The 25,816-nt window shown below is 40.2% G+C and overlaps 1 protein-coding gene across 10 annotated transcripts in view; it reads right to left on the bottom strand.

The window, feature by feature from the left end:
- Positions 1 to 25,816, bottom strand: part of PSD3 (pleckstrin and Sec7 domain containing 3) — a 559,242-nt gene that overhangs the window by 79,672 nt on the left and 453,754 nt on the right. For all 10 annotated transcript variants that reach the window (XM_081221103.1, XM_081221102.1, XM_081221100.1 and 7 more), the window contains one exon: positions 24,490 to 24,683. In XM_081221103.1, coding sequence (XP_081077229.1) covers positions 24,490 to 24,683 — 194 coding nt within the window. The remainder of the gene's footprint in view (positions 1 to 24,489; positions 24,684 to 25,816) is intronic.

Genomic DNA, 25,816 nt, shown 5'->3' on the forward strand with positions numbered 1-25,816 from the left:
TTGTCTCAAACCTCTCCTCTCACCCACTAACCCTAATTCGGTAACTCCCGACCAGTCTCCCAACCTCTCAGGACTTCAGCTGCTTCATTTTAAAATGTGGATAATTCATATAACTTAAGGCAAAGCACTGGCTAATGCTGGAGAAGAACTTAGAGAAACCCTTCTGTTTTCTATAGGAGGAACACAGGTCCTGGATTTGAAAGGCTTTCCCCAAAGCCCTAAAACTAATTTAGTGGCATCTTGAGATTCCTTCAGTTTAGAGGTTTACAAATCTAGTTTTCTGCTTTGCAAGTAGAAAGCTATTAATCTGTTACCAAGGTTGTTGCCCCAGAATCATAACCCTGCCCCTCCCTCAAATGCAAACCAATTGCTCTTATCTAAGTTTCAGGAGGAAGCTGCAAGGAGAAAAAGAAGAACTGGTTAGAACCAACTAAGCCCAAGATGGGGGAAGATTTGACTTCCAGTGACCTTGAGCCAGATTAGCTAATCGACACACCCACTGGCACCAGGATAGTTGACAACTGCCATGACAACAACTGGAAAAGCCCATACAAGGACTGAAAAGGAGTGTTGCATCAGGACCGGATCCAAACCACACCTCTATTCATGAATATTCCTCCCTCTCTTTCCAGTTCCCTCCCTTTTACCTGGACCCTCCTATGTACATTGTGTCTCTGCCTGAATTGGGTTGAGAAGTTGATTTGGGAACCGAGTTCTGGCTTCTTTCCATTTTTTGGCCATTGAATAAAGCCTGTGCTGTCCCAGGCTATTCATTGGTTTCATTAGTGGCTGTTGTGAATCCAAGCAGAAAAAGAACCTCCTTGACGGAGACAAGGAGTCTCCACCCGGGTTAGGACCCCAGCAAGGTCTAGTCCAGCAATTCGGTAACAAATTCGTGTACATGTTCACAAACACTTTAAACAGATCTTCATCTTTACCACACTAAGCCTCCTAGAAATGGATCCCAAAGATCTCTCCAACCAAACTCTGATCGCAAGTCACCTGTGGGCGACCAATGCTGAGTCAGGGAGCATTAACCCTGTGCGCCATGCTCTATTTTTCCAGCTCCCACAGAAGTGTAAAACTTAATCTTGTTTTTGGTCAATTATAACTTAGTTGTTTAACGCACACCACGATAAAAATAAGACGCTAGTATTATCTCCATTTTACAGTGGAATTCAGGGAAGAAAGGGACCACTGTGCACTAAACAGGTTGGGAAGGCTGTAGAGGCAGCTTCAGCGGCCCTGATTTTAAAGCCACACACACACAGTGCGGCTATGGCTTTTGCACCCTTGGTGAGGCTTGCCACATGAAACACAAGGGCTGGACCCCAGTGAATGAGGAGCATTGTCCCTCATAATGACAACTGCAGAGGGAGTTAAATCTGACATCATAGCACACACATTATTAAGTACAGAAGGCTGGGGAAAGAGCTATAACTGTAGTTACATAATGAACATGGTGGAAGGAATCAGTGAGGTTACTGATTGGAAACTGGATGTATCCTACTGCAAGGCTCTAACTACAAGGGTGGTAGCGGGTTGGTAGGTAGATGCATTTTAACAAATATCTGGTGCCTACTGTGGAAAGGTGTTTGCCAAACTTGATCAAAAGATACCGTTTTGTGCAGCAGACTACGCTTCCATGGTTATTTTTAACATGCATACCCAGAGTCCAAAGACTGCTTTCCTTCTTCTTGAAAATAAAAGAATCTTGGTGTATTTTAACTCATCAACTGTCTCCAATCTTACATGATAACAGTGTCTATTACTTTTGTCTTGTTTAATGCTACTGAAGTAGACATTTTGTATAAATTGCCACTGTCTGCTTAGATTTTCCCTCATGTTTACTATAATATTACCTTTGTTACTTCTGTAACTCAGGTTGTTTTTGGAGGCCATTTTCAACTACTTCTTGAAATCTATACTTAGAAGTTCTTTTAGTAAGCGTCTTTTGGTGGCAAATCTTTTTCTGTTTTTCTTCATATGAAAATATCTTAATTTCATAAAAAATTCTAGGGACTTCCCTGGTGGCACAGGTGTTGAGAATTTGCCTGCCAATGCAGGGGACACGGGTTCGAGTCCTGGTTTGGGAAGATCCCACATGCCACGGAGCAACTGAGCCCGTGCGCTACAACTACTGAGCCTGCGCTCTAGAACCCGCAAGCCACAACTACTGAGCCCGCGTGCCACAACTACTGAAGCCTGCGTGCCTAGAGCCCATGCTCCACAACAAGAGAAGCCACCACAATGAGAAGCCCAAGCACTACAAAGAACAGTAGTCCTTGCTCACCACAACTAGAGAAAGCCCGTGCGCAGCAACAAAGACCCAATGCAGCCAAAAATAAATAAATTAATTAATTAAAAAAATTCTAGGTGGACAATTACTTTTTCTCACGAAGATATTACTTCATGTTGTTTACGTACAGGTTTCTTCACATTTATCCGGCTCTGGGCTTCCCAGGTATCATTTTCAAACACTTGCAGTCATCATATGTTTGAATACTGTCTCTCCACTGTCTCCTCTATTGAAACTTCTGATACTCTAACTTCTCAGTCTACCCCGCAGGCGTCTTCACTGCTCCTTCGTGCTCTATCTTTTTGTCCTCTGTGCTAAAAGCTGCTAGTTTTATCTCCAGTACTCCGTGGGCACCCAGATCCACAGATGCCCTGAGGGCTTAGCAGTCCCAGGACCAGCTCACTTCCTAGACTGGTACTCATTTCCCTTTCATTGTTACAGGTTCCTCCACTCATTTAAAAGGTGTTTAAAAATATTTTGATCACTTTTAGATGTCTCATAATGTACGAGTGTTGGAATTTGTAGGCCATCGTATTGCCAAAAAAGACTTTCTAGTTCTTTCTTTTCTTATGAAGAATTCATTCACAAATTTTATAATCTAGAATTCATTTGAAGCAGGATTAGGAGATAGGAGCTGAGGACAGGATGAGAGAAACTAGAACAAGGAAGGAGGCTGTTACAATCGCCCACATGAGAGAAAAAGCCCAAAATATGGATAGAGGTGCACAATAAAGACAAAGAACTGGAAAGAAAGGGGAAGGCAGCAGTGCTAACTGAGCACCATTACTACAGTGCTCTGAGCACTGGGCAAGCATTATAAGTGTTCTGTTTGATCCAAACGATCCTTTCAGTTAGGCATCACTGTCTCTATTTCACATTGATGTCTCCATTATAACTACATCTGCAGCTCTGAGAGCTACTGAGGGGGCTACCTACATACGGATTTCAAAGCTACTGTCTAGTGCAACTCAGAGGAGGAAACATGTTCTGTGGATACATTAAGGGGAAACTCTCCAGGTGACAATCCTTTGCAATAGTCAGGCGTACTACTCCAGTGAGGTAAGCCCAGACGGCAGGGAACGAGAAGATGGGACCGCAGGGGAATGCAAGTCAGGTGTGTTCTCTGATCTCGCTGACGCCTTCAGAAGCACCCCTGCTCACGGCGATGCAGCTGAGAACTGAGCCACGATCCTGCGTCTGCCCCCTAGCTCACCTAGCATTTTGCAGCAGAGTAATAAGGCTAATGGCAGTAATAACTGTAGCAGTAGTGATAGCATCAGCTAACATTTATCGAGAACATACTCTTAAGCACTGTTCCAAAACTGGATGTGTGTTAACTAAAGCCCACAACTCTGTGAGGAGCCACTTCTATATTCTTCATTTTACAGATGTGGACTCTGAGACTTCACTAACCTGCAGCACTAGGTTCCCCATCGCACTGGCCACTTTTACTCTGGTTTATATGCAGGGAAAGAGCAGTCAAACTAGACTCATCAACAATGAGATGGTTAACTCTGAGATATAGGGGTGATATTCAAAGTAAAACAAGAAACAAAAAGTCAACAGGCCTCTGTGATTATTCTACACCACACACACACACACACACACACACACAACACATTTCGGCAAAAGAGAAATTCGCAGTTGTTCCAAACCTGAGCAGTAGTGAAACTATCATTAAATCTTCAATATTATAAACCAGTTCTTGTTAATATTCTGATCTTATCTTTATTATACATTTGAAGAAGTCTTCTTGAAAATATGAAGTACAATGAACAATATTTTGGCTTCAGTTACTATACTGATCTTTAAAAAATAGTTAAACGCACAACCAAGAATGAAAGCACAGCCTGTCACCCTTCTTTCATAAAGAGGAAGGTATCAAATATTCCTGAGCAATGAAATATTCAGTGAAGAGTAATGATGGATATATGCCAGAAAATAAAGATATTTATTTTTTTTAATTCACCAAAAGGTATAAGCTTCATGCAAAGGTTTTTATTTGCATGCTATACGCTCCAACTTTAATTTCTTCTGAACCCAACTGGGAACAGATTGCGTTTAAGATCTTACTGTTCCAATTTTTCTATTTTCATCAAAATCTTGGCCTGTTTTTGACCACTCCTCACTGTGGGTTCCCTGATTATCTACTTTTTCCTTTTCTTCAAGTTTAATATCAGAAAGACTTAAGAAGCATAGAAAGACATAGTATGGACAGTGTCTATTTTTTTCTTTTAATACACAAACCTTTCTTTCCTGTCTGTTGGCTTGAAAAACATTCTTCCATTGCCCCAGTAAAGTGACAAAAATATCATTTTTTCCCCAAATGGTAGAGAAGGTCAGTAAGCCATACCCACAATAATTAGAAACAATTCTTAAGTTATGGCCTGAAAGCTAACAATGGAGGCCCTGCCAGCCTAGGAAACAAGGGAGATGTGAGGATGTAATAAGCTCCATGTAAAATACCTTCAATCTCTCTATGTTAATGGGAGAAAGACTTTTAAAATATAATGCCACACCATCGAGGGCATTCCAAAATAAATCTAACACCTTGCTGAACTTGGAAACAAAGATGTGCTCAGCAAAAGCCCTTCTACACTGTACAATTGGGACATGTCTGTATGAGATTTGTAAAAGGCACAAGACATTTCTAAAGTTTAATTCCCTAGTGACAGCATCTGAAAACTGGGCAAAATTCTTAAAGTATCTCTATTATAGGATGAAGAGATATGCTACCTTGGTAGGAAGCAAGCTCTTCAATTCTACGTCACTGAGGCAGCTTAAGGTGCACCCCAGGCAGGGGGAGTTTGCTTTCTATGGCTGGTATGCAAAGGATTTAGATAAATTCATGGATGACAGCTCTCCCTACAAATCATTATGTGAAGTTAACAGTAATCATTGTATATTTATCCCTAACTTCCTTTCATAAAATATTCTCAGGCACCACCATAAGAAGTACCATTAAATCTTAGTTGAGTAACTGAGACACTCAGATCACTGCTTGAAGCAATGGAATCCCAGCTGCGCACAACAGAAGTTACCTTTGGGAGAAAACTCACACAATATTAAGCAACTCATAGTGTTAATTATCTCCAGGTTTATAACAGAGTGGTAGAAATAAGTCATTTACCTTTGAAACATTTAAGGCAATTTACACATTTAAAAAAATTAGTTAATCTTTATAATCGTTCTCTTTATGACTGGGAGCTGTTACCTGAAGTCAACTCTATTTTATAAAAGGAAAAACTGGGGCAGCCTTACATGAACTAGAAGTACAACCTATACCTATTATTTTTCCCTGAAAAATATTTCCTTCTTTTTATAATAGAAATAGGTAGAGAACAGAACATGAAACACAAGAGAGAACTGGAAGAATATGCTCCCCAGGATGCCCCTGGCAGGATGATGTTTACTCTGGATGTGATTCTATTCCCTTAAGAAGTCAAGACTCTTACCCTAAATCGATCTTTCTAGAATGGCAGAAGGTACTCTGGACCAAGAACCAGGAAACTTGGATTTTATTCATACCCTGCTGTCTACTATTTCTCGGACTTTCAACAAGTTGCCTAACATCTCTGGTTATAAATCTATAAAATGACACTACAACATACAATAATTACTTTACAGTGTTGTTTCATAAAGGTTATTAGGACACAAACCCTACCCCTAAACAGTTCACATTAACAGTGAAACGTAATACAACATGATAAGCTGTATAAACCAAATGGTAGCATGGCACTAACCGAAAGCAACCACAGTGGAGGTTTCAAGCAGGTAAAGAGAGGAGGAAGTCACTAATTCTACCCATGTGTAGGGTTTACAAGTCAGAGAAGGTTCTAAATGAGGATTTCGTTTTCAGCAGAAAGAAAAGGGGGTTTTTCTTTGGTCTTCCACCTTCTCTACAGTATATCTGGACTAAGACACTGAATCAAAACATGGGTCTCAATTACAGAAGTCTCATAACACCGATCACCACCATCCTTGATCAGGATGGCCTCTGGACAAAAGCCAACATGGTATTTTCCACAGAGAGCACATGATGTGAAATTCTGGTTTCACCTGAGTGACCTTGGGCAAGTCGGCCTCCCCATGCGTCACTTACTGTCTCTGTAAAACAATAATAAAATGCTACCTACACCTCATACGGTTATTCTGAAAGTCAGATGAGTTAATATATGTGAATCTTTTAAAAGTGTATTTTTTATTGTTAGGGATACCATCTGCTAAAAGAAAATGCATCCAATTTCCATGCTAAAACACAAAGACTTACTTTTTAAACATCATTCATGTATTCAGAAATTTTTCTTTGGTAAAGTCAATATTTTGAGAAGAAACCACCCCACCCCGGCCCCAGACATTCCTGATGCATTTTTAATAGAAAAGGGGTAACCTTTCACCCTTAATTTAATTGGGGGGAGGATGGAGTACAGCACATTCATTAACATATTTACTGTTTCTGTTTTGTCCCAGGTCCTGTCCTGTCTTGACATTGGAGACATCAAACATGAATGCAAACAGTAAAAGTGAACAGTGGGAGGAGGAACAAAAGCTGATGGAGAAATTTTTACCCAAGTAATAAGCCATAAAAATGTACAAACCCAACTTGTAAACAAATACCTTCCTCCACTCAGCTAGGAGATGGTTTCACAGCTAGCCATTGCTAGAAGCACAGGGAGAATGTAAAAGACTTGTGCTGAGGTTGGAGAAGAGGGCAGGACATAATAACATAGCATCCTGAGCTAAGGTTACGGGAAAAGTGTGCAGGCAGCGAGAAAGACAAAAATGACCCAGAATATATAGTTATTTTTTCAGGAAAAACAAATAGGAGAGTCATATGAACTTTTTTAGAATTCTGACAGATGAACTATCCCTCCCATTTTCGCGGCTGCTCCTTCCCCAGATACCAGCACGACCTGCCCCTTCCTGCACTTCAATCAGGTCACTGCTCAGATGTCGCCTCCCCCAGGGCTTCCTCTCCTCACCGTGCCTTATTTTTCTCTGGATCACTTAACAGTCACCTGAAATACCACCTATTTATTATTGAGCTCCCCCTATACTAGAATGGAATCTCCAAGCAAGTACTATTTGTTACTGTGTCCAGAGAGCAGATTAAAAACTCGAAAAAGAAGAAAAGCATCAGATGTCCTAAATAGGCATGTAGATGAGGCAACTCAACAAACATTAAAGATAACTTTTTAAAAAAGTGTCTCCATCATTTAGGTGAAATACATTTGAAAACTCAGGTTGGTTAAAGAGCAAAGAAGAGGCAGGATAAAATTTTCATACAGATTATTTCAACAAGAGGATGTTGGATATGGAAACAAGATATCAGTAAAGACCCAGGCTCATAAGGAACAAACATAGCTTGACAAATTACTATGGGTTTTCAATAATTATTAAAGAATGGACATCTGTGGAAAGGGACTTTAAATTCCAGGAAACAAACACCATCCAATAATTCTTTTTTAAAAAAACTGACATATAACTGACATGTAACATTATGTTAGTTTCAGGTGTACAACATGATTCAATATTTGTCTATATTGCAAAATGGTGACCACTATAAGTGTACTTAACATCTATCACCATACATTGCTGCAGTTTTTTTCTTGTGATGAGGATTTTTAAGATCTATCCTCTTAGCAACTTTCAATTATGTAATACAGTGTTATTAACCATAGTCACCATGCTCATAATTCTTATAAACTGAAGGAAGATGCTGGAGAACCTGCTATTTTAATAACCACCTTAAAAAGTTGGACAATAGCAAAATGTTACTGAAGTTCAATAACTTCCTTATATGTGAAAGGTATGAACACTGAACTCCAAGAAAATCAAGCATACTATGTTTTTTCATAATTTTTTGAGCAATTTACAGGATTCATTATCAAACTTACAGAGAGGAACACGCTAAAATAAAATGTAAGGGTAAATTATTACAGTCTGTCTGAGGAATGCAGCTAACTGCTAAATCAGATGAGCCTGAATCTGGCTCATCAAGTGACACCAAATCAAGTTTCTTCAACTTCACAAGCACCTTATGACCAATAAACTTTAGAGTCAAAGATGCTGCTGAGCATGTATTTCTACAAATAGAATTCAAATAGGCTACCTTAATTGTAAAATAGCCCAAGCCCCATTGGCACCTTTAACACGCCCCTGGGCAAAAGCTATTACAGGTCAACAAAAATAATTCCTAGTGGCAAGGAAGAGCAGACTGCAGACAGAGTCTGTTCTCAGGGAAGATAACAGCAGTCTGACTGTCTTCCCCCAAACTTAGGAGCTTCAGGAGAGACTGCCAGCTCCCCTTTCTGAAACACGGTTCCCAACCCTTCCTACAAGACCTCTGACACAGATGCCAGAAAACAGCCCACTGCCATGGACTGCATCTGAAGTGATGCCACCATGTGTGTAACTCTTAGCTTTTCCGTGTCAGGCCAACCTCTTCCATTTGTTTAGACTGCCAGTGCTTGGAAGAGCTTCACCCCTTCCCACCTTGGGACTTCCCACCTTGTAACCAGGACTGCATTCCTAAGAGGACTGCAACAAGCAGCCTTGATACAAATTACTAAGTGCTGCTAAAACAACATGGAACATTTGTCAACGATCCCCATCCCCAGTTTATTTATGGTAAGAACAGTACCACAACAGCCATTAGCAGATTTTTATAAGGGAGGTTTAATACCCACCACCTTATCATAAGTCATCTTAAAAAAGCGACAACAGGCCCCAAATGGAGTCACCTGTGCTCAGCCCACCTCACCAGACCGAGGCTTAAGAACTAACCTAATTGCAGTAACTGCAGTACAACCTCCACCAGGAATGGTCTTAACCAACTAGTCTGGAAGTTTCTTGTCAGCAGCAATGAGGAAATCTTCTACACAGGCCCTTTCCATACCCCAGAAGAAGATGAGGTGACCACTCTCCCCTTTTCCCTTCCCTCCTGCCTATAAAAGCCTTCCACTTTGTACGGCTCCTCCGAGCCCCTCTCTGCTTGCAAGGTGGGATGCTGCCCAATTGACCGATGGTTTAATAAAGCCAATTATATCTTTTAAATTTATTTTATTGAATTTTTGTTATTTAACGGTCATTAATTTTTATTGGTAATCATGCTAAGTGTTTGTTATACCTTTTCCCATTTCTTTATTTTGAAAACATTTTACTATATTTTAGACATCATTATATTTCATTAGGCCTTTAAATATTCTATTGCATTGATGTTATATTTTAAATAACAAATGTTTAACATAAAATACTGATTTTCCCTGATAATGTAAGTTATATTTGTCCAGTGTCAATGTCAAAAAAATTTCAAAGTAAATAAAAAATATGGAAAATAACAGAAAAAACCACACATAGAAAAAATATGTAAAATCACCTGTCTAACCACAAGAGAGCATTTCAGTATACAAGCTCCTAATCATTTTACTATGCACTCATCTGCCACAAAACTGGGATATCATACTTGTTTCCTTTAAACATTTCTACTTATATATCATGTCTTTTTAAAAATGACTGCAAGAGTGACACTGTATTGCTCTTGCTGGTCATTCAGCTGTTTCCAAGATGATGATGGCAATAACGCTGCCGCTGCTGCTAATATTCTGTACCTAAAATAACAATTAAGTTCTTAAATAACAATTAGATTCTTTCTATGTGCCAGACACTGTGCTAATAAGCACCTTAAGGTGGCATTCTCACCTTTGAGCCTTTTGCATTACCTATTTCCCTCACTGGAATACTCTTATATATGCCATTTGTATCCAAAGATGTTATGGACTTCCTTTTGCAATTCAGCTTTCAGCTGAATGACACCTGCTCAGGTACATCCCCGCCCTCTCCTTATTTCCCATCAAGAGTGAATGGACTGGCACACAGCTGGTGCTTGAAAGAATTTCTACTTTGCAGCCAATTAAGCCGACTGTGCTCTTTTCCCCATGGGGGCCTGGTGTGCAGTGGCTGCAAACAACAGGCTCCTTGGTAGTGTAGTGTATGAGCCTGTTGCTAGTATGGGTTGCCCTATGGGATGTTGGATTCAGCCCTTTCCAGTGGACATTCATGACTGGTATGCTGTCCCCAGTGGAGGCTCCAGACAGGTATGTGCGGTGCCTTTGGAAAGCCCCAGGGTGCAGTGGCCAGGGTCCACATTGGCCAAGTCATGATGTCCATCCGCACCAAGCTGCAGAACAAGGAGCATGTGACTGAGGCCCTCCTCAGGGCCAAGTTCAAGTTCCCTGGCTGCCAGAAGATCCACATCTCCAAGAAGGGGGGATTCACTAAGTTTAACGAGGATGAATTTGAAAGCATGGTGGCAGAAAAGCGGCCCATCCCGGATGGCTGTGAGGTCAAATACATCCCTAATCGTGGCCCCTGGACACACGGCGGGCCCTGCACTCGCGAGAGCCTTGGCACTGTCCCCTCCCTACTTGCCCACCAATAAATTCTACTTTCCTGTCCAAAAAAGAAAAAGAAAATTTCTAAAATGAATCAATGATCTATCTAGTTTCAAAGCTCAAATTCTTAATTTTGTACTGTCCAGTGATAAAATTTTGGTACATAAATCTCCATCGCCATAATTATTTCCTTCAGGAAACCAGTATTGCATTTTTAATTTCAAATTTACATCAGGTTACTGAAGACTTTGATAAACTGTAATAAACAAACATAGAGACATCAAGATTATTTTCTTCTTTCTCCTAAATTGTAACTATACTGAAAATATAAATAGAATGAGTCAACAGTACAAACAATAATTTCTAAACATCAGATGTAATGAAAACTGTGCATTCTTCTTTCAGAAAGAAATGTTCAGATTCTGAACAGAGTTTTTTGGTGCTAAAAGATTATAGTTTCTATTCCACATTCCTTGTCAAAAGTATTGCTTCTGAGAATGGTGGGTGACCTGTTTTTAACCAACACTAATGAAGGAAAGGGTGGGTTTTAAATGAAAGACAAGAGCCATCAAAATGGAACCTAAAAACCTAAAACTTATTCTTTTAGTCTAAATGTAGAATTGTGAAGAGGCACTCATCAAACACAGATAAAATGCCACCAGAACTAGACCGCCACCAAACTCCTACTTGAGGACTCAAATGGCCACCCTCATGGCACTGCCCTTTGGCCTTGTGTCAAAGGGCTTCATTATACAACCTGCTGCCACAGAACAGCAAAGTGGCAGGGAGGGGGAACTTGGCCTAGTTTTAAAATAATTGCTTTGCTTTGCCTCCACTTAAAGAGTCTTTCTCTAATAGGAGGAGACACTGTCTTCTGGGGAAAAAATATTCCACTTTTATTATCTCTTAATTACAGTGTCGCTGTTCCCAGTGTTATACGATAACAAAGAATTCTGCCTGCAGTGCCATTATAAACTCTATTTTCAGTAAGTGTGACTCAGAATAACATCTACCCTCTCAAATTTGACATGTGGGACTGGATTTTCAAAACTTTCACTGACAAGCAATGTATAAACCCCTCTAAAGTGAGTGAAACCCCCTAACCTTCTCAAGACACTACTCAACACTCCTTACATCCAAAGCGCTTAAAATGAGATCTAAAATGTGAAACCAATATGGCTCCCACACCCTTAAAAAGCAGTTAACATTTCAATATTTCAAATAGAAACAGATCTCAGGTGGGTAAAATCAATGAAGAATCTATACTGGAAATGTGATTAAAATATTTCAAAATTATTAAAGTGGTATGTCCACAAAATTAGCTTCTTTGATTCACTTCTTCCCAACTCCTCCAATACCATTTTCCAAAAGAAACCACTTTTTAACATTTACTGTTTCTCGGGGTAGTTAATTTGCATCATATCCCTAAACAATGTGCTGTGATAATAGATTGTAAAATTCTCTATTGATTTTCTGCTGTGAGAGATGAGGACTAGCAAATGTGACTGCTCCATTCCACCTGTCCAGTACATTTGTACGGCTTTTTATCTGCATCTTATTTGTTGCCCCAGTAGTTTTAAGAGCATGCTAACAACATTATTTCCTGCTTCCTGGGTATTAGGTAGCCCCTTCCCACTTCTCTCTAAGAGCAGCATGATGGCTCTATCCCTGTTTCCCTTGGGCTCTCCCCTCTCCACTTTTACAGCCCAAATTCTTTCATCTGTACTCTTACAGGGTCAAGGTGGACAATATTTACATTCCATTGTGTAACCATAATTAAATCTTTTACATTTCTAAATGTGAAAAACAAAAAAACCAAAATTTTATTATTGTGGTGAAGGTTTAAAATATTACAAGGTGAATACTAATTTTGGGGTTTTCGGTTTTATAATTATTATTTTTCTCGCACAGACTTCAAGAAAAATACCAACTGCTTCTAAATTTCCCATGCAATCAGGTGTTCTATCAAGTTCTTAAAATTTTATAATGAAACATTAAGAGATCAGAAGTTTATCAAGAGCAAGAAACATATGTGTACCTAATTTTTTAAAATTGTCAATATAGGTGAATTGCTAGGTACTCCTCACTGACTGCATGTGCTTCCCCTTGCCAGAGGTAATCACTAAGCCATATTTAATGATTTCTATGTGGATGTGTTCCTATTAAAAATAGTGCTGTGTTGCATGCTTTAAGATGTTACCATATATGCACATTCTTCTGCAAGTTGCTTTTTTTCATTAAACATTACCTTTTGTGAGAGTCATTCATGTTAAAAATCGTAACTCTAGTTACTTGCTTTTCACTGTTACATAGTTTTCTACTATATGAATATATGAAGCCTTTCCAATCTCTTATTAAGGGCCATTTAGGTTGTTTTATTTTTTATTTTTTTATTTTTTTATTTTTTTTGCGGTACGTGGGCCTCTTACTGTTGTGGCCTCTCCCGTTGCGATGCACAGGCTCCGGACGCGCAGGCTCAGCAGCCATGGCTCACGGGCCCAGCCGCTCCATGGCATGTGGGATCTTCCCGGACCGGGGCACAAACCCACGTCCCCTGCATTGGCAGGCGGACTCTCAACCACTGCGCCACCAGGGAAGCCCTAGGTTGTTTTATTTTGATCTAACATAATGTTGCTATGAACAATCCCCCCACCTTGTAAAATGGCAAGAGTTTCTGTAGATACGTACCTAGGACTGGGTTAACTGAGACACAGGTGTAGGCTCTTCCAACTTTACTGATTATTGCCAAGTGTCTTCCAAAGTGGTGATACCACCAACACTCACATGCACAGAGTGGAAGAGTGCTCACTGCTCTAAAATCCTTGCCAGCATTTGGTATTATCACTCTTTCAAATTCTGGCCAATGAGACATATGTGAAATGATATCTCACTGTGTGTTTAATCTGAGTATCCTTGATTACTGGTGAGGCTAAGTATCTCTTCATATATATTTATGGATCACTGCAATTTATTTTTCTGCGAATGGTCTGTTCCAACTGTTGCCCATTTTTCTGTTATGTCAACTTTCTAATTAAGTTAAGACTCCTTTACACACACACGATACTAATCCATTATTAGTAATATAATATGCTACAAAGTATCTTCTCCCAAACTGTGGATTATCTTCTAACTTTTTAAAAGAGGAGCCTTCACATTAATGTAATCATATATAGCAATATATCCTTTCACTGTTTTTGTTTTTCTAAATCTTAAGAAAGCCTTCTCTACCCAAAGGTCATTAAGATGTTTTTTCACATTTTGATCTAAACATTTTAGATTTTCTCTCTCAAATGTTTACCTTTAATCTACCTGAAACTGATTTTTCTGGTTGGGCTGAGGTGGGGAACATACACAGACACACACATACCGCCCACCACACCCTCATTCCATAAGCACACACACTACACCCACCTCACCCCCTCCACAGACACCACATACCTCCCCCGACCACACATATCACCGCCCACACCCTCAGCACCATTTACTGAAATAGTTCTGTTGTCTTCAATTATCTGAATCACTTCCTCTGTTGTATAATCAAGTTACCATAAACACTGGACACTGCTGCTTCTGGGCCCTCTTATCTATTCCACTGTCCTTTGGATATCTTGTTATCTGCGAGAATGTCAGCATGGTCCCAACTGTACTTCTCCCACTCAATTCTGAATGTTTTATATGGTACCTTAGCTAACAATATATGTATTTAGAAACTTGTGCTGTGGATTCTAGATGGTAATTACTCTGTGTATGGTACACCTAAATGTTAGCTCCTAAGAGGAGAGAGGCTATATTTAACACAGTCTTTGTACATGTATAGTCTTAGGTACTTGAGGAGTGTTTAATTCATGTAGGGAAAAATTCATTTCTTGCATCTCAGCTTATACAGGCTGTGGCAGTAAAACTAGATAAGCACTTCATTTTTTGCCACGTTGATACCACTGAAGTACAAATTTAGCAGTAGGTACGGTCTTGCCCATCTGTCTGCCCCCATCTCCTTAAGGCTACCTCAGTCTAAATGGGAGGCAGGGGTGAGGGGAGGTGGGTCACAACCTCAAAAGACTCTGGGGCCAGAAAAGTAGCAATTATTGTGTAAGGAGGCCTGGTATAATGATACAGGGCCTTGTGGAAACTATGGTCAACCAGAAAATGCCTAACTAAATTCACACAATTCAATGTACAAAAGAGTGCTAGGCTGGCCAAGTAAAAGAAATGTTCAGGCCCCACTGGCCCTAGACTGAGACCTCTAGTCATCTAAATACATGCTACATTGTAATAGATGGTACTGATTGCAAAAAACATGGAGAACTTAAATGTTTTCTAAACATATTTTCTCATGGGCACTGCTTTTAGTAATGTGCCACAATTAGTTTGGTATAATCAGATTTTAGTCCCACCAGATATCCTGATATTCTATATTACAGCTTTGGCTAATAAGTTTAAGATGAATTTCCTCCTCAGTAAAATGGGGATAATAGTAATAATACCTGCTTCATAAGGTGAAGATTAAATGAAGCAATGCATGAAGTGCTTAGGAAAAAGCACTAATATTGAGTAATCACTTAATTATCTCGTTATTCATCATCATTTAGAACATTCATATTTTGAGTACCTTGTTGTTTCCAATCACTTTCTTGATTTCCACAAATATCATGTATCAGGTTAATAAAGCTAAGAGCTTATACTGAACTTTATTTTTCATTCTACCTGACAAAATCCAGAAGATACATTTTGCTTTCTAAATTTGACCGTTCAAAGCTTTCGCTTAATGTCAGATTTAATGGGTTTGGTAAACACCTATACTTCTATGAGATAAAACACTTGCTTTTAATTATGATTTGTCTCCTGGACAAAATTTTGAGCTGACCATATCTTTAAAAGACTAAGTAAATAAATAAGAGCAAAGAAAATCTCCAAGTTTTAAAAAATGTTTGTATGAGGAATTATGGAAATACTCTGACAAATTTAGTACTTAGAGTTAATTAAGAAAAATGAAATATACAAACCTTGAGTTGGACAAGTGGTCTTTTGGAGACAAGTTAATCAGGGTTTTAATCTTTCCATAGAGTTTTGACCCAAATCTTCACTTATGAAAAACTTTTAGTAATATCTATCATCAGAGCACCTCCCCATGTTTACATATACATGCAAATGCAATACAGCGCTGGCTATAGTGAACACGATGAATCCGAATAAATTTCTACAGACTTTAGCAGGATAATATGTCCAAAAGATATCATTACACAAATTTCTCAAAAATTATTTGGATCTCCTATTCCAGAAAAGCTCCACTGTTGTTTTTTACTCTTTTAATGTATTAGAAATGAAAAGTGATATATTTTAAAGCACATTAGATATGAGTACTATAAGACATACTTCAAATTTGCTTATGGTGAGTACCTCTCAAAACAGACGGATGCATTCAGAAGGTCAGGTGTTGGTGCATTTCCAAGAAGCAGTAGCCATCTAGCAGTGAGATAAACCAGTTCAACCAGATTTGACTGGAAGTCCAACAAAAGGGATTTGGGAAGCATGGAAAAGATTAGCTGGGAAGAAGACAAATCCTGTTCTGGGACTCCAAATACACACCTGGTCATACTCAAATACCTAGAATTCCTTATCACTTTCATAACTCAGTAAATATTAGGTCTTGAGGTCTGAGGCAACTAGAGAGAAATTTCTTAACAACAGGGATCAATAATCAGTTTAGTTCTAGTTATGCCCATTAAAGATTAATTGCTACAGAAACTGCCCTCTGATCATAACAACTAGAAAATAGGACAGTATATATAAAGCAAAAGCTTTCAAACATTGTACAATAGGCAGATCTGAACTGTGATTTAGAAGAGAAAGGAACAAATAAGGTAAGCCCAGATTACTGCTTGGAGGCAGTGTCTAAGATCTAGCAGTAAAAGTAGGTGCCTGGAAGTAGTGCTGAGCTGAGGAGCTGAAGAGGGAGTGTGGTGAGGCTGAGGTGGCTAGAATTTATGGAGCAGGAGGATAAAAGAGAGCGAAAAGCTGCACAAAGCAACAGCTCTGGAGGTCTGCAGAGGAATCCCCAGGTCTTGGCTGGAGCACTGATCTGAACACACCTGAAGGGAAATGGTCCAATTCATCAGAAGTAAGTAGTGGAATGAGTAATTTTAAGAGCTCACAGAGGGCTAAGAACAGCTTGTGTTCTTACCAGACAGAGTGGAAAGACTTCATTAACACCAGGGCATTGAAGAGAGTCTAAAGAAGGGTAATAATGCTTTAGTGATGGAGCTAAATAAGTTCCCAAATAAAGTCTGCTCTGGATCCACCATGACAAAGGGTAAAGACAAGCCTCTAAAGGGTTCAGCTAATCTGCAAGTTACTCATTTGGACAATGGAATAAAATACAATATTCTTTAAAGGAATAAAACCAAATCCACCCCAAAAAATGTCACAAAGTCTGGCATGCAAACAAAAATTACCAGAAATGCAAAGAATGTAACAGTTCCAGAAAAACACAGAGAGAAAGGAATTTGAAGAGAAGGACCTTAAGACAGCTATTGTAAATATGAGAAATATGCTCAAGGATATTAAGAAAGATACAAACTTGATAAGGAGAGAAATGAAGGATATAAAAGTTTCACATTGCAGTTTCTAAGATAAAAATACTATATATGGAATAAAAATACTGTAGTAAACTTGAAGATATAGCAACAAAAATTATTAAAGTACTGAAAAAACAAAAAAAAAAGAGTAGGAAGAAAATTGAGCAGAGTCTCAATGAACCTTTTGTGTAATATAGTCTAACATACAGGAAACTAGAGTCCCAGGAAGAGGGGTGGGTGCTATAAAAAGGATGGCTGAAAAATTTCCAGACTTGGTAAAAAATATAAACCAATGAATCCAAGAACTTCAAAAAAAAAAAAAAAAAAAAAAAAAAACCAGACAAGGAAAACATAAAGTGAGCCACCTCATAATAATACTGCTTAAAATCAAATATAAAGAGAAAAATCTTGAGAGCAGCCAGAGGGGGAGAAACCCACACTAGGTACAGAGGAACAAAAAATGATAGCAGACCCTTTGTCTGAAACCACACAGGGTAGAGAACCACGGAACAACATTTTAAAATTACTGAACAAAAAAGAAAACACTGCCAAGGAATTACACACAAGTGACCATAAATTCCTAAAATTAAGGTGCAGCCTTAATATTATCTTAAAAAACAATAAAACATGAGAACATTTCTCACCAGCAGTTTACTATAAGACATATCGAAAGAAATTGTTCAGGCAGAAAAAAAAAATACTAAATAGAAATGTGAAACTGCAAAAAGGAACACAGTACACCAGGAATGGTCAATATGTGAGTAAAAGTAAATACCTTTCTGTTTAAAGCAAAAATATAACAATGGAGTATGAGTTTTATATACATAATTAAAATGTATGCCAATAGCACAGTAGTAACCTGTTATAAAGATTCCAAACTACACATGAGGTGGTAAAATTTGAAGGCAGACTGTGACCAGTTAAAGACTATACTGTAAACCCTTCAGCACTCATTAAAATGATTAAACAAAGAGGTACAGCTAATATGCCAACAGTGAAGAAAGACCGAACCCTCCGATGCCACAAAACACACACAAGCCCAAACAAGTCAGGAAAAGAGGAAAAGACAAAAGATGGAGTAAGTCAATATCAAAGAGCAAGATGGCAGAATTAAAGACAACTATATCAGTAATTACTATAAATGTAAATGGTATAAACACTCCAATCAAAAGACAGATTGTTGGTTGAAAAGACCCACAAGTATGCTGTAGAAAACAATTTTAAAGACAAGATCACAGAATAAGATTAAAAAGCTAGAAAAAAATTCTAGCAAAGACTGAAAGGAAAGCTAGAGTTACTATATTAATATTAGACAAAGTAGATTTCAAAATAAGGAATGTGACCAGGAATGAGGAAGGTCATTTCATGACAAAGGAATCATTTTATCAAGAGGACATAACATGCACAGGTGGCAGAAATGCAAAACATTACAGACACTTTAGAAAACAGTTTGGAAGTTTTTTATAAAGTTAAATATATACTTAGTACACATCCCAGCAAGCTCACCTCTCACTCTTAGGTACCTTCTGAAAGAGATGAAAACATACGTACATGCAAAGACTTGTCTGAGAATATCCAAAGCAGGTTTATTTATAATAGCCCCAAACTGAAAACAACACAAATGCCCAGCTGGTGTATGTGTAAACTGTAAGATATTCAAACAGTGGAATGAATATACTACTCAGCAATAAAAGGAGACAAACTACAAACTAACGCAGCACACAATATGGATGAATCTGCAAAGAACACTTCCAAGTGAAAGAAGCCAAGCACAAAAAAATATGCATGATTCAATTTATTGAAATTATAGAAAAGAAAAAGCTCAGTGCCCAAGGACAGGTAAGTGGTTGCCATGGGCTGGGAGTAAAGGTGGAAGGAATTAACAGCAAGACCTTTTTCAGGTAATGGAAATGTTATGTATCTTGATTGTGATGGTAGTCACACAACTGTATTCATTTTTTAGAACTCAAACTATGTAATTTAAATTGGTAAATTTTAGTGTATGTAAATTATCATTAGAAACTATGCACTTTCTACTGAAAAAGTTGAATTATCTGCCCATACTTACGTGATTTTAAAAACCATGAAAAACTGAAATGGGAATATCTAGGAAGAGCCTGAGGAATTAAAGGCTGAAACTTCAAGACTCCTCCCCAAAACCCTCTCTCAAAGGCAGAAGTGAAGAAGCCCTCCGTGATAAAGCAACCGGCTGGAGTGAAGTCTGGAGACTGGGCCCAATTAGCCCCGTCTTACCTGATCCATCTGTTTTCCCACCTATTTTGTGTTCTGAAGCAGGAGCAGAAACAGAGACTGAAGCAGAGGCAGGTAACAGGCAGAACGTCTAAAGCTGCTAAACAGAAAAAACACCCCGTGACACTTAAAACTGCCCTCACCAGCCAGAAGTTCTCAAAGGAGTTAACTAAGGCTTTTAAAGGCGTTTTACTGGCAGGAAAACCTCTGGCCTGGTGCAAGGGGACTGCGATGGTTTGGGCCTGTGCTCCTGCTCATAGGGCTGCTAAGCGATCAGAGCTTCCAGCAGGGGGATTCTCTCCAAAAATCCTCAGAGGTGGCCCAGGAAAACATGGACAAAGCAAATGTCAACAGGTTGAACCTGGGGATGCTCTGGAATAAGTTACCCAGGGAAGTGACTCAGTGAAAAGACGCTCAAGTGCATTAGCTTGGTCAGCCCATCCTGCTTGATGTAGCAACAGACACTGAATCAGCGACAGCTGTTCTGTGGCCTCTTTCGCCTTTTCTAGAACTGGCATTTTAAACTGAAGTTATTCTGTTTTTTGCGTCTAGTACTTTATATGAAGTATGTCAGATATTCTGTATTTTTCAGTTAGCCTGTAGAGTTAAGCTACATCCCTACCTGAGGAGAATGGACACCAACCAGCCTTGGAGCCGGAAGCCACAGCTAGACACACGGGATAGAAGTGAGGAGATCTGTGGTCAGAGATGGGAAACTGTGCCATGTTGGGTAAAAGCACTGTTTGAACTCAATGTATGGAGAAAGGGTGTGTGTGTGTGTGCTGGGGACAAAGAGATAAGCGTTGCCGGCTTTGTCTACCAAGAAGATCACCCTTTCTCTGAGAACTGTATCTCACCCCTGCTGGAGGGAACTCTCCTCTCGCCAGAGCAACCACGCGGGTGTCAGTCACCGTCCTGCCCCAGAACACACTACAGTGGAGGTCAGGAGACAGAACTGAACACATGTTCTGCCGTGCCGCTAGTAATCACACATCCAGCCACGTGAAAGCCTCCCCTTCCAAAGAATAAAGCTGAGCGGGGTTCCCACAAGGGCAGAGCAGGAAGCCCCTGAGCTCACCTCCTCCCACAGACACACAAAATTACAACCACTTACAAAAAAGACCAGAACCTATCAAAAGAGATCTTCTACAACTAAAGACATAAGGAACGGACCACAGGGAGATGGGTTGGATGGCGGAGTCACAGTACAGCCAAGACCACACCCTGGGGTGGGCAACCCACAAACAGGAGAATAGTTACAACTGCAGAGGTTCTCCCCATGGAGTGAGGGGTCCGTGCCCCACATCTGGCTCCCAAGCTCAGGGGTCCTGCGTCGGGAAGATGAGCCCCCAGAATATTTAGCTTTGAAGGCCAGTGGGGCTGACTTTCAGGAGATTGCCCAGAGGGCTGTGGGAAAGAGACCTCACTCTTAAAGGGCACACACAGAATCTCACATGCTCTGGGACCCAAGACAGAAGCAGACTTTGAAAGCGGCCAGGGTTAGACCCACCTGCTGATCTTAGAGAGCCCCTCAGAGAGGCAGGAGGCAACTGCAGCTCACCTTGGGGACACAGACACTGGCAGCAGCTATTTGGGGAGCTCGTTCTACCATGTGGACGCTGGTCTGGCGAGCATCTCTTGGAATCCTCCCTCTAACTTACTAGCCTCAGGACCCAGCCCCACCTCTACCCACCAACCTGAAGGAACCAGTACGGGGACACCTCAGGCCAAGCAACTAACTAGGTGGGGACACAGTCCCACCCACCAGCAGACAGGCTGCCTTAAGACCCTCAAGCCCACAGCTGCCCCTGGACACGGCCTTGTCCACCAGAGGGTCCAGGACCCGGCCACACACGTCAGTACATGGGCACTAGACCCAGGAACCCCAGGGCACTGCAGCCAGAGACCCCGTGACCCAGCTCCGCATACCAGTGAACAGGCACCAGCCCCAGAATCTCCTGGACCTTGACCCCGCCCACCAGTGAGCCTGCTCTAGCCTTGGGACCAGCATCACCCACCAGCAGGCAGAGACATGGCCAAGGAAAACCTCAGCCCTGGAGCCTACAGACCCAGCCCACCTACCAGCTGGGCCCTGGCCCTACCTACCTTCAGGCCAACACCAGCTCTGAGACACACTGGGCCCCTCAGCCAGCTGCCCTAGGGTCCAGCCCCACTCACCAGCAGTCCGATACCAGCTCTGGCACCCCTGGGTCCTGCAGCTAGACCCCAGGACCTGGCTCTGACCACCAGTGGGCCAGCACAAGCTCTGGGGCTCACCAGGAGTGAGGCTGCCAGCCACCTTGTGACTCAGGCCTACCAACCAATGACCAGCAACCTGTACACAAGGAGGGCCTGGCCAGCAACCAGACCAGGGGCCAGCCATGCCTATGAGACTGCCCACACCAGTCAGCCCACCACAACAGGGGGACCCACAGTCCGCAGAGGGGGCACCCCTAGAGCATCCAGCCCTGGTGACCAGAGGGGAGTGAGCTGCCAGGACCCACAGGATGTCTCCTACAGCAGGCCACTTCTCCAAGGTCAGGAAATGTAACCAACTTAGATACACAGAAATGAAGCCAGCAAATAAGGCACAATGAGGTGACAGAGGAACATGTTCCAAAGAAAGGAACAAGATAAAACCCCAGAAGGAGAACTAAGCAAAGTGGAGACAGGCGACCTACCTGAGCAAGAGTTCAGGGTAATGATCATAAACATGATCAAAGAACTTGGGCGAAGGATGGATGAACAGAGTGAGAAATCAGAAGTTTGTAATAAAGAGTTGAGTTAGAAACTATAAAGAACAACCAAACAGAGATAAAGAATACAACAACTGAAATGAAAAATACACTAGAAGGAATCAACAGTAGATTAAATGATACAGAGGAACGGAGGAGTGAGCTGGAAGACAGAGCAGTGGGGATCACTGCTGCTGAGCACAAAAAGGAAGAGGAATAAGAAGAAATGAGGACACTTCAAGAGACCTCTGGGATGACATCAAATGTACTAACATTCACCTTATAGGGGTACCAGAAGGAGAAGAGAGAAAGTGGAAGACAATATATTTGAATGTATAATAGCTGAAAACTTCCCTAACCTGGGAAAGGAAATAGACTTCTTTGTTGAAAATCCACAGAGAGTCTGAAACCCAAAAAGGACCTCACCAACACACTGTAATTAAAATGGCAAAAATTAAAAATAAAGACAGAATATTAAAAGAAACAAGGGAAAAGCAACAACTTACTTACAAAGGAGCTCCCATAAGGCTATCAGCTAACTTTTCAGCCAAGATATGGAAGCAACCTAGGTGTCCATCAACAGATAAATGGATAAAGAAGATGTGATATATATAAATGTAAACACACACAATGGAATATTACTCAGCTATAAAAAAAGAATGAAATTCTGCCATTTGCAGCAACATGAATGGACCTGGAGAGTATTATGCTTAGTGAAATAAGTCAGACAGAGAAACACAAATACTGTGTTTCATCACTTATACGCGGACTCTAAAAAATAAAACAAATGAATGAATATCACAAAAAAGAAACAGACTCACAGATATAGAGAACAAACTAGTGTTTACTGTGGGGAGAGGGAAAGGAGGAGAGGCAAAATAGGGGTGCGGAATTAAGGAATACAAACTACTATGTATAAAATAAACAAGCTACAGGGATATACTGTACAACACAGGGAATTACAGCCAATATTTCATAATAACTATTAATATACATGGAGTGTAATCTATAAACTTTTTGAATCATTATGTTGTACACCTGAGACTAATAAAATATTGTAAATCAATTATACCTCAATAAAAAAAGAATAAATATGATATGCAAAAACAATAAAGAGAAAGAAATGCAGAAAATGTCCTGGAGACAATTCATCTTGAGGCGTCTCCTTGTCCTTTTCTCCTAAGCTGTTAGACTCACTGTCCCTTGCAGCCACTGGAGTGCTGACAGAGAAAATGACATAGCCTAGTGGGCTAGTGTACAGACTGCCCAGAAACACGGTGGGGCGCTCCTACAGAACTGGGGACACCAAGGCTTGCTCAGCATTGCAAGTCAGTGTAAAGCTACACTGCTACAACGTTTCTCTTGATTGTACCCTAATAGAATATGCTAATACATTAAGAAAAAAGGGCCCAGCACAGGTGGAAACAGCAGGACTGTCCATCCCAGCACTGCATGTCTGTGTCTGGAGATGGATAGAAATAATCTAGAGCTATAGCCTAATTCTGCATTAATTCTGCATTAAAGTTGTTAATTCATGCATTAATAGCTATCTTAGTCTATCCAACTATATACAATTGCTATTTCATACTCTGCAAGGGCTATTCTAAACATAGAAACAGACTCCATTCCACTCAAACTTCCAACATCATGTGTCAGTAGATAATCCTGTCACATGGGCCTCCTTCCATTTTCTAGGACTAAGCACACCGCACTCACCTACACTGCACCCGTCCATCTTCCACAGAGGTCAGCGTTCCACATGTGCTTGGATCTCAATTCTAAACCTCCCTGCTTTGTCTCAAGGACCTGACACTATTTATCATTCTATGTGTTATAAATCCAACCTTTCCTTCAACCACCAGAAAATGTAAACTCCATGAAGACAGGGCCCTTGTCCATTCTATATACTACTGTATTTTTGATGCCTAGCACATAGCAGGTACTAAAAATTATTTGTTGAAGGCAAGAATAAATAAATAAGAGGTTAGAAATGAATAGTCTGTAAGAAATCTTCCAGTTCTGAAGATCTATAATTCTACTTGCAGAAGATCAGGTGCATAATGGATTTTAGATTTAGGGTTAGAGGCTTTACCGAATTTCAATAATACTTTTCTAAATAAACATAATACAATTTTTCTTTATCCCTTCACTTTACTTCAGATAAATTCACTTTAAATTTTGAGCCTATCTTAAAGACGAAATAAATGAAATAGAAAATGTCAATAAATGATGCTTACTCTTCTTTCCATCCATATCTGCATGGATTTTCCGAGCCAAGAAACCACTTTTGTACACAGCAGCATTTGGGTCGTGGGGAATGTCCAAGAATGGGTTGGTAGTACTCCCAATACGGCTGATGGTCTTTGGATGTGTTCCATTAGCCTTCTCATCAGTACCTTCTGACGGAGACTTTTTTTTCTCTTCATCATCTCTAAAAGGATAAAACAAAGATTGAACACACAGGTTGAGTAACACAATATTAAATGTGAACATTGTGAGTAACACAATAGTCAATGAACAGAGTTATTTGGTGTAATAAACTATCATATTTTCTAATGGTCTATCAGTCTTAATAACAACGACCATGATAAAAATAACTGAGGTTCACTAAACATCTCCCGTGTGCCAGGTATTAATGACCATGACAGTCTTGTAAGACTGATATTAGTATCCTATACCACAGGTAAGGAAATAGACTCAAAGTTTAAATAAATATGCCAAAGCACAGACCTAGGAATTGAAGGAAGAAACAGTGAGGATATGACTGTAAAACTCTAAAGCCTCTGGTCTTTACACCTACTACAGGGCCTTCATGTTTGTCTTCTTTCAAACAAGTACAAGTTCTTTGGCAGAGATCATGATTTTGATTTTGATTTCTGCATGACCTAGAATAGCACCAAGCATACAGAATACGACAAGTACAGATTAAGTCCAGTAAACAATATGGGACTATATCTGCCAAATAACCAGGTAATCTCTAATATCAAAACCTCAAGTAAAGCTACCAACGGGTTAGGATGGGGGTGCCATGCACAGTGCTTTGGCATCTTATAGCTACTACTTTCCCAATCGCCATTAAAGATTGGAGCACCCTATCTATCACTGACCGAGAAAACCCCTAATTGCCCAGCCCCCCTTTTGAATCCCCGTTCCTTCAAGCAGGGAAAGTTGAACGCTGAAGTTATAATGTACGTTAAGTATGAAGGAGGTGGTCACATTCAGCTAATAAATAGAGGGGAAGATTAGAAGAAAGCTAATAAGCTCTGATATACTGCTGGAAAACACATAACCAGAATAAGAGCATTTGTCTTAGTTCTCCGGTTTGAGTGTCCTGAATCATCTCTGGTTTCATTGTTTATTAAGCTTTGAATATTGAATCTTTTTATAAAACTTCAACCAAAGTAACCACCACCAAAATATATTTAAAATAAACCACAAGCTTAACAATCATCAAAAGTGTTTATTTGGGGGCTTCCCTGGTGGCGCAGTGGTTGAGAGTCCGTCTGCCGATGCAGGGGACACAGGTTCGTGCCCTGGTCCGGGAAGATCTCACATGCCATGGAG

This window comes from Mesoplodon bidens (assembly GCF_964165515.1).
Source record: "Mesoplodon bidens genome assembly, chromosome: 20".
Classification (NCBI taxonomy): Eukaryota; Metazoa; Chordata; class Mammalia; order Artiodactyla; family Ziphiidae; genus Mesoplodon; species Mesoplodon bidens.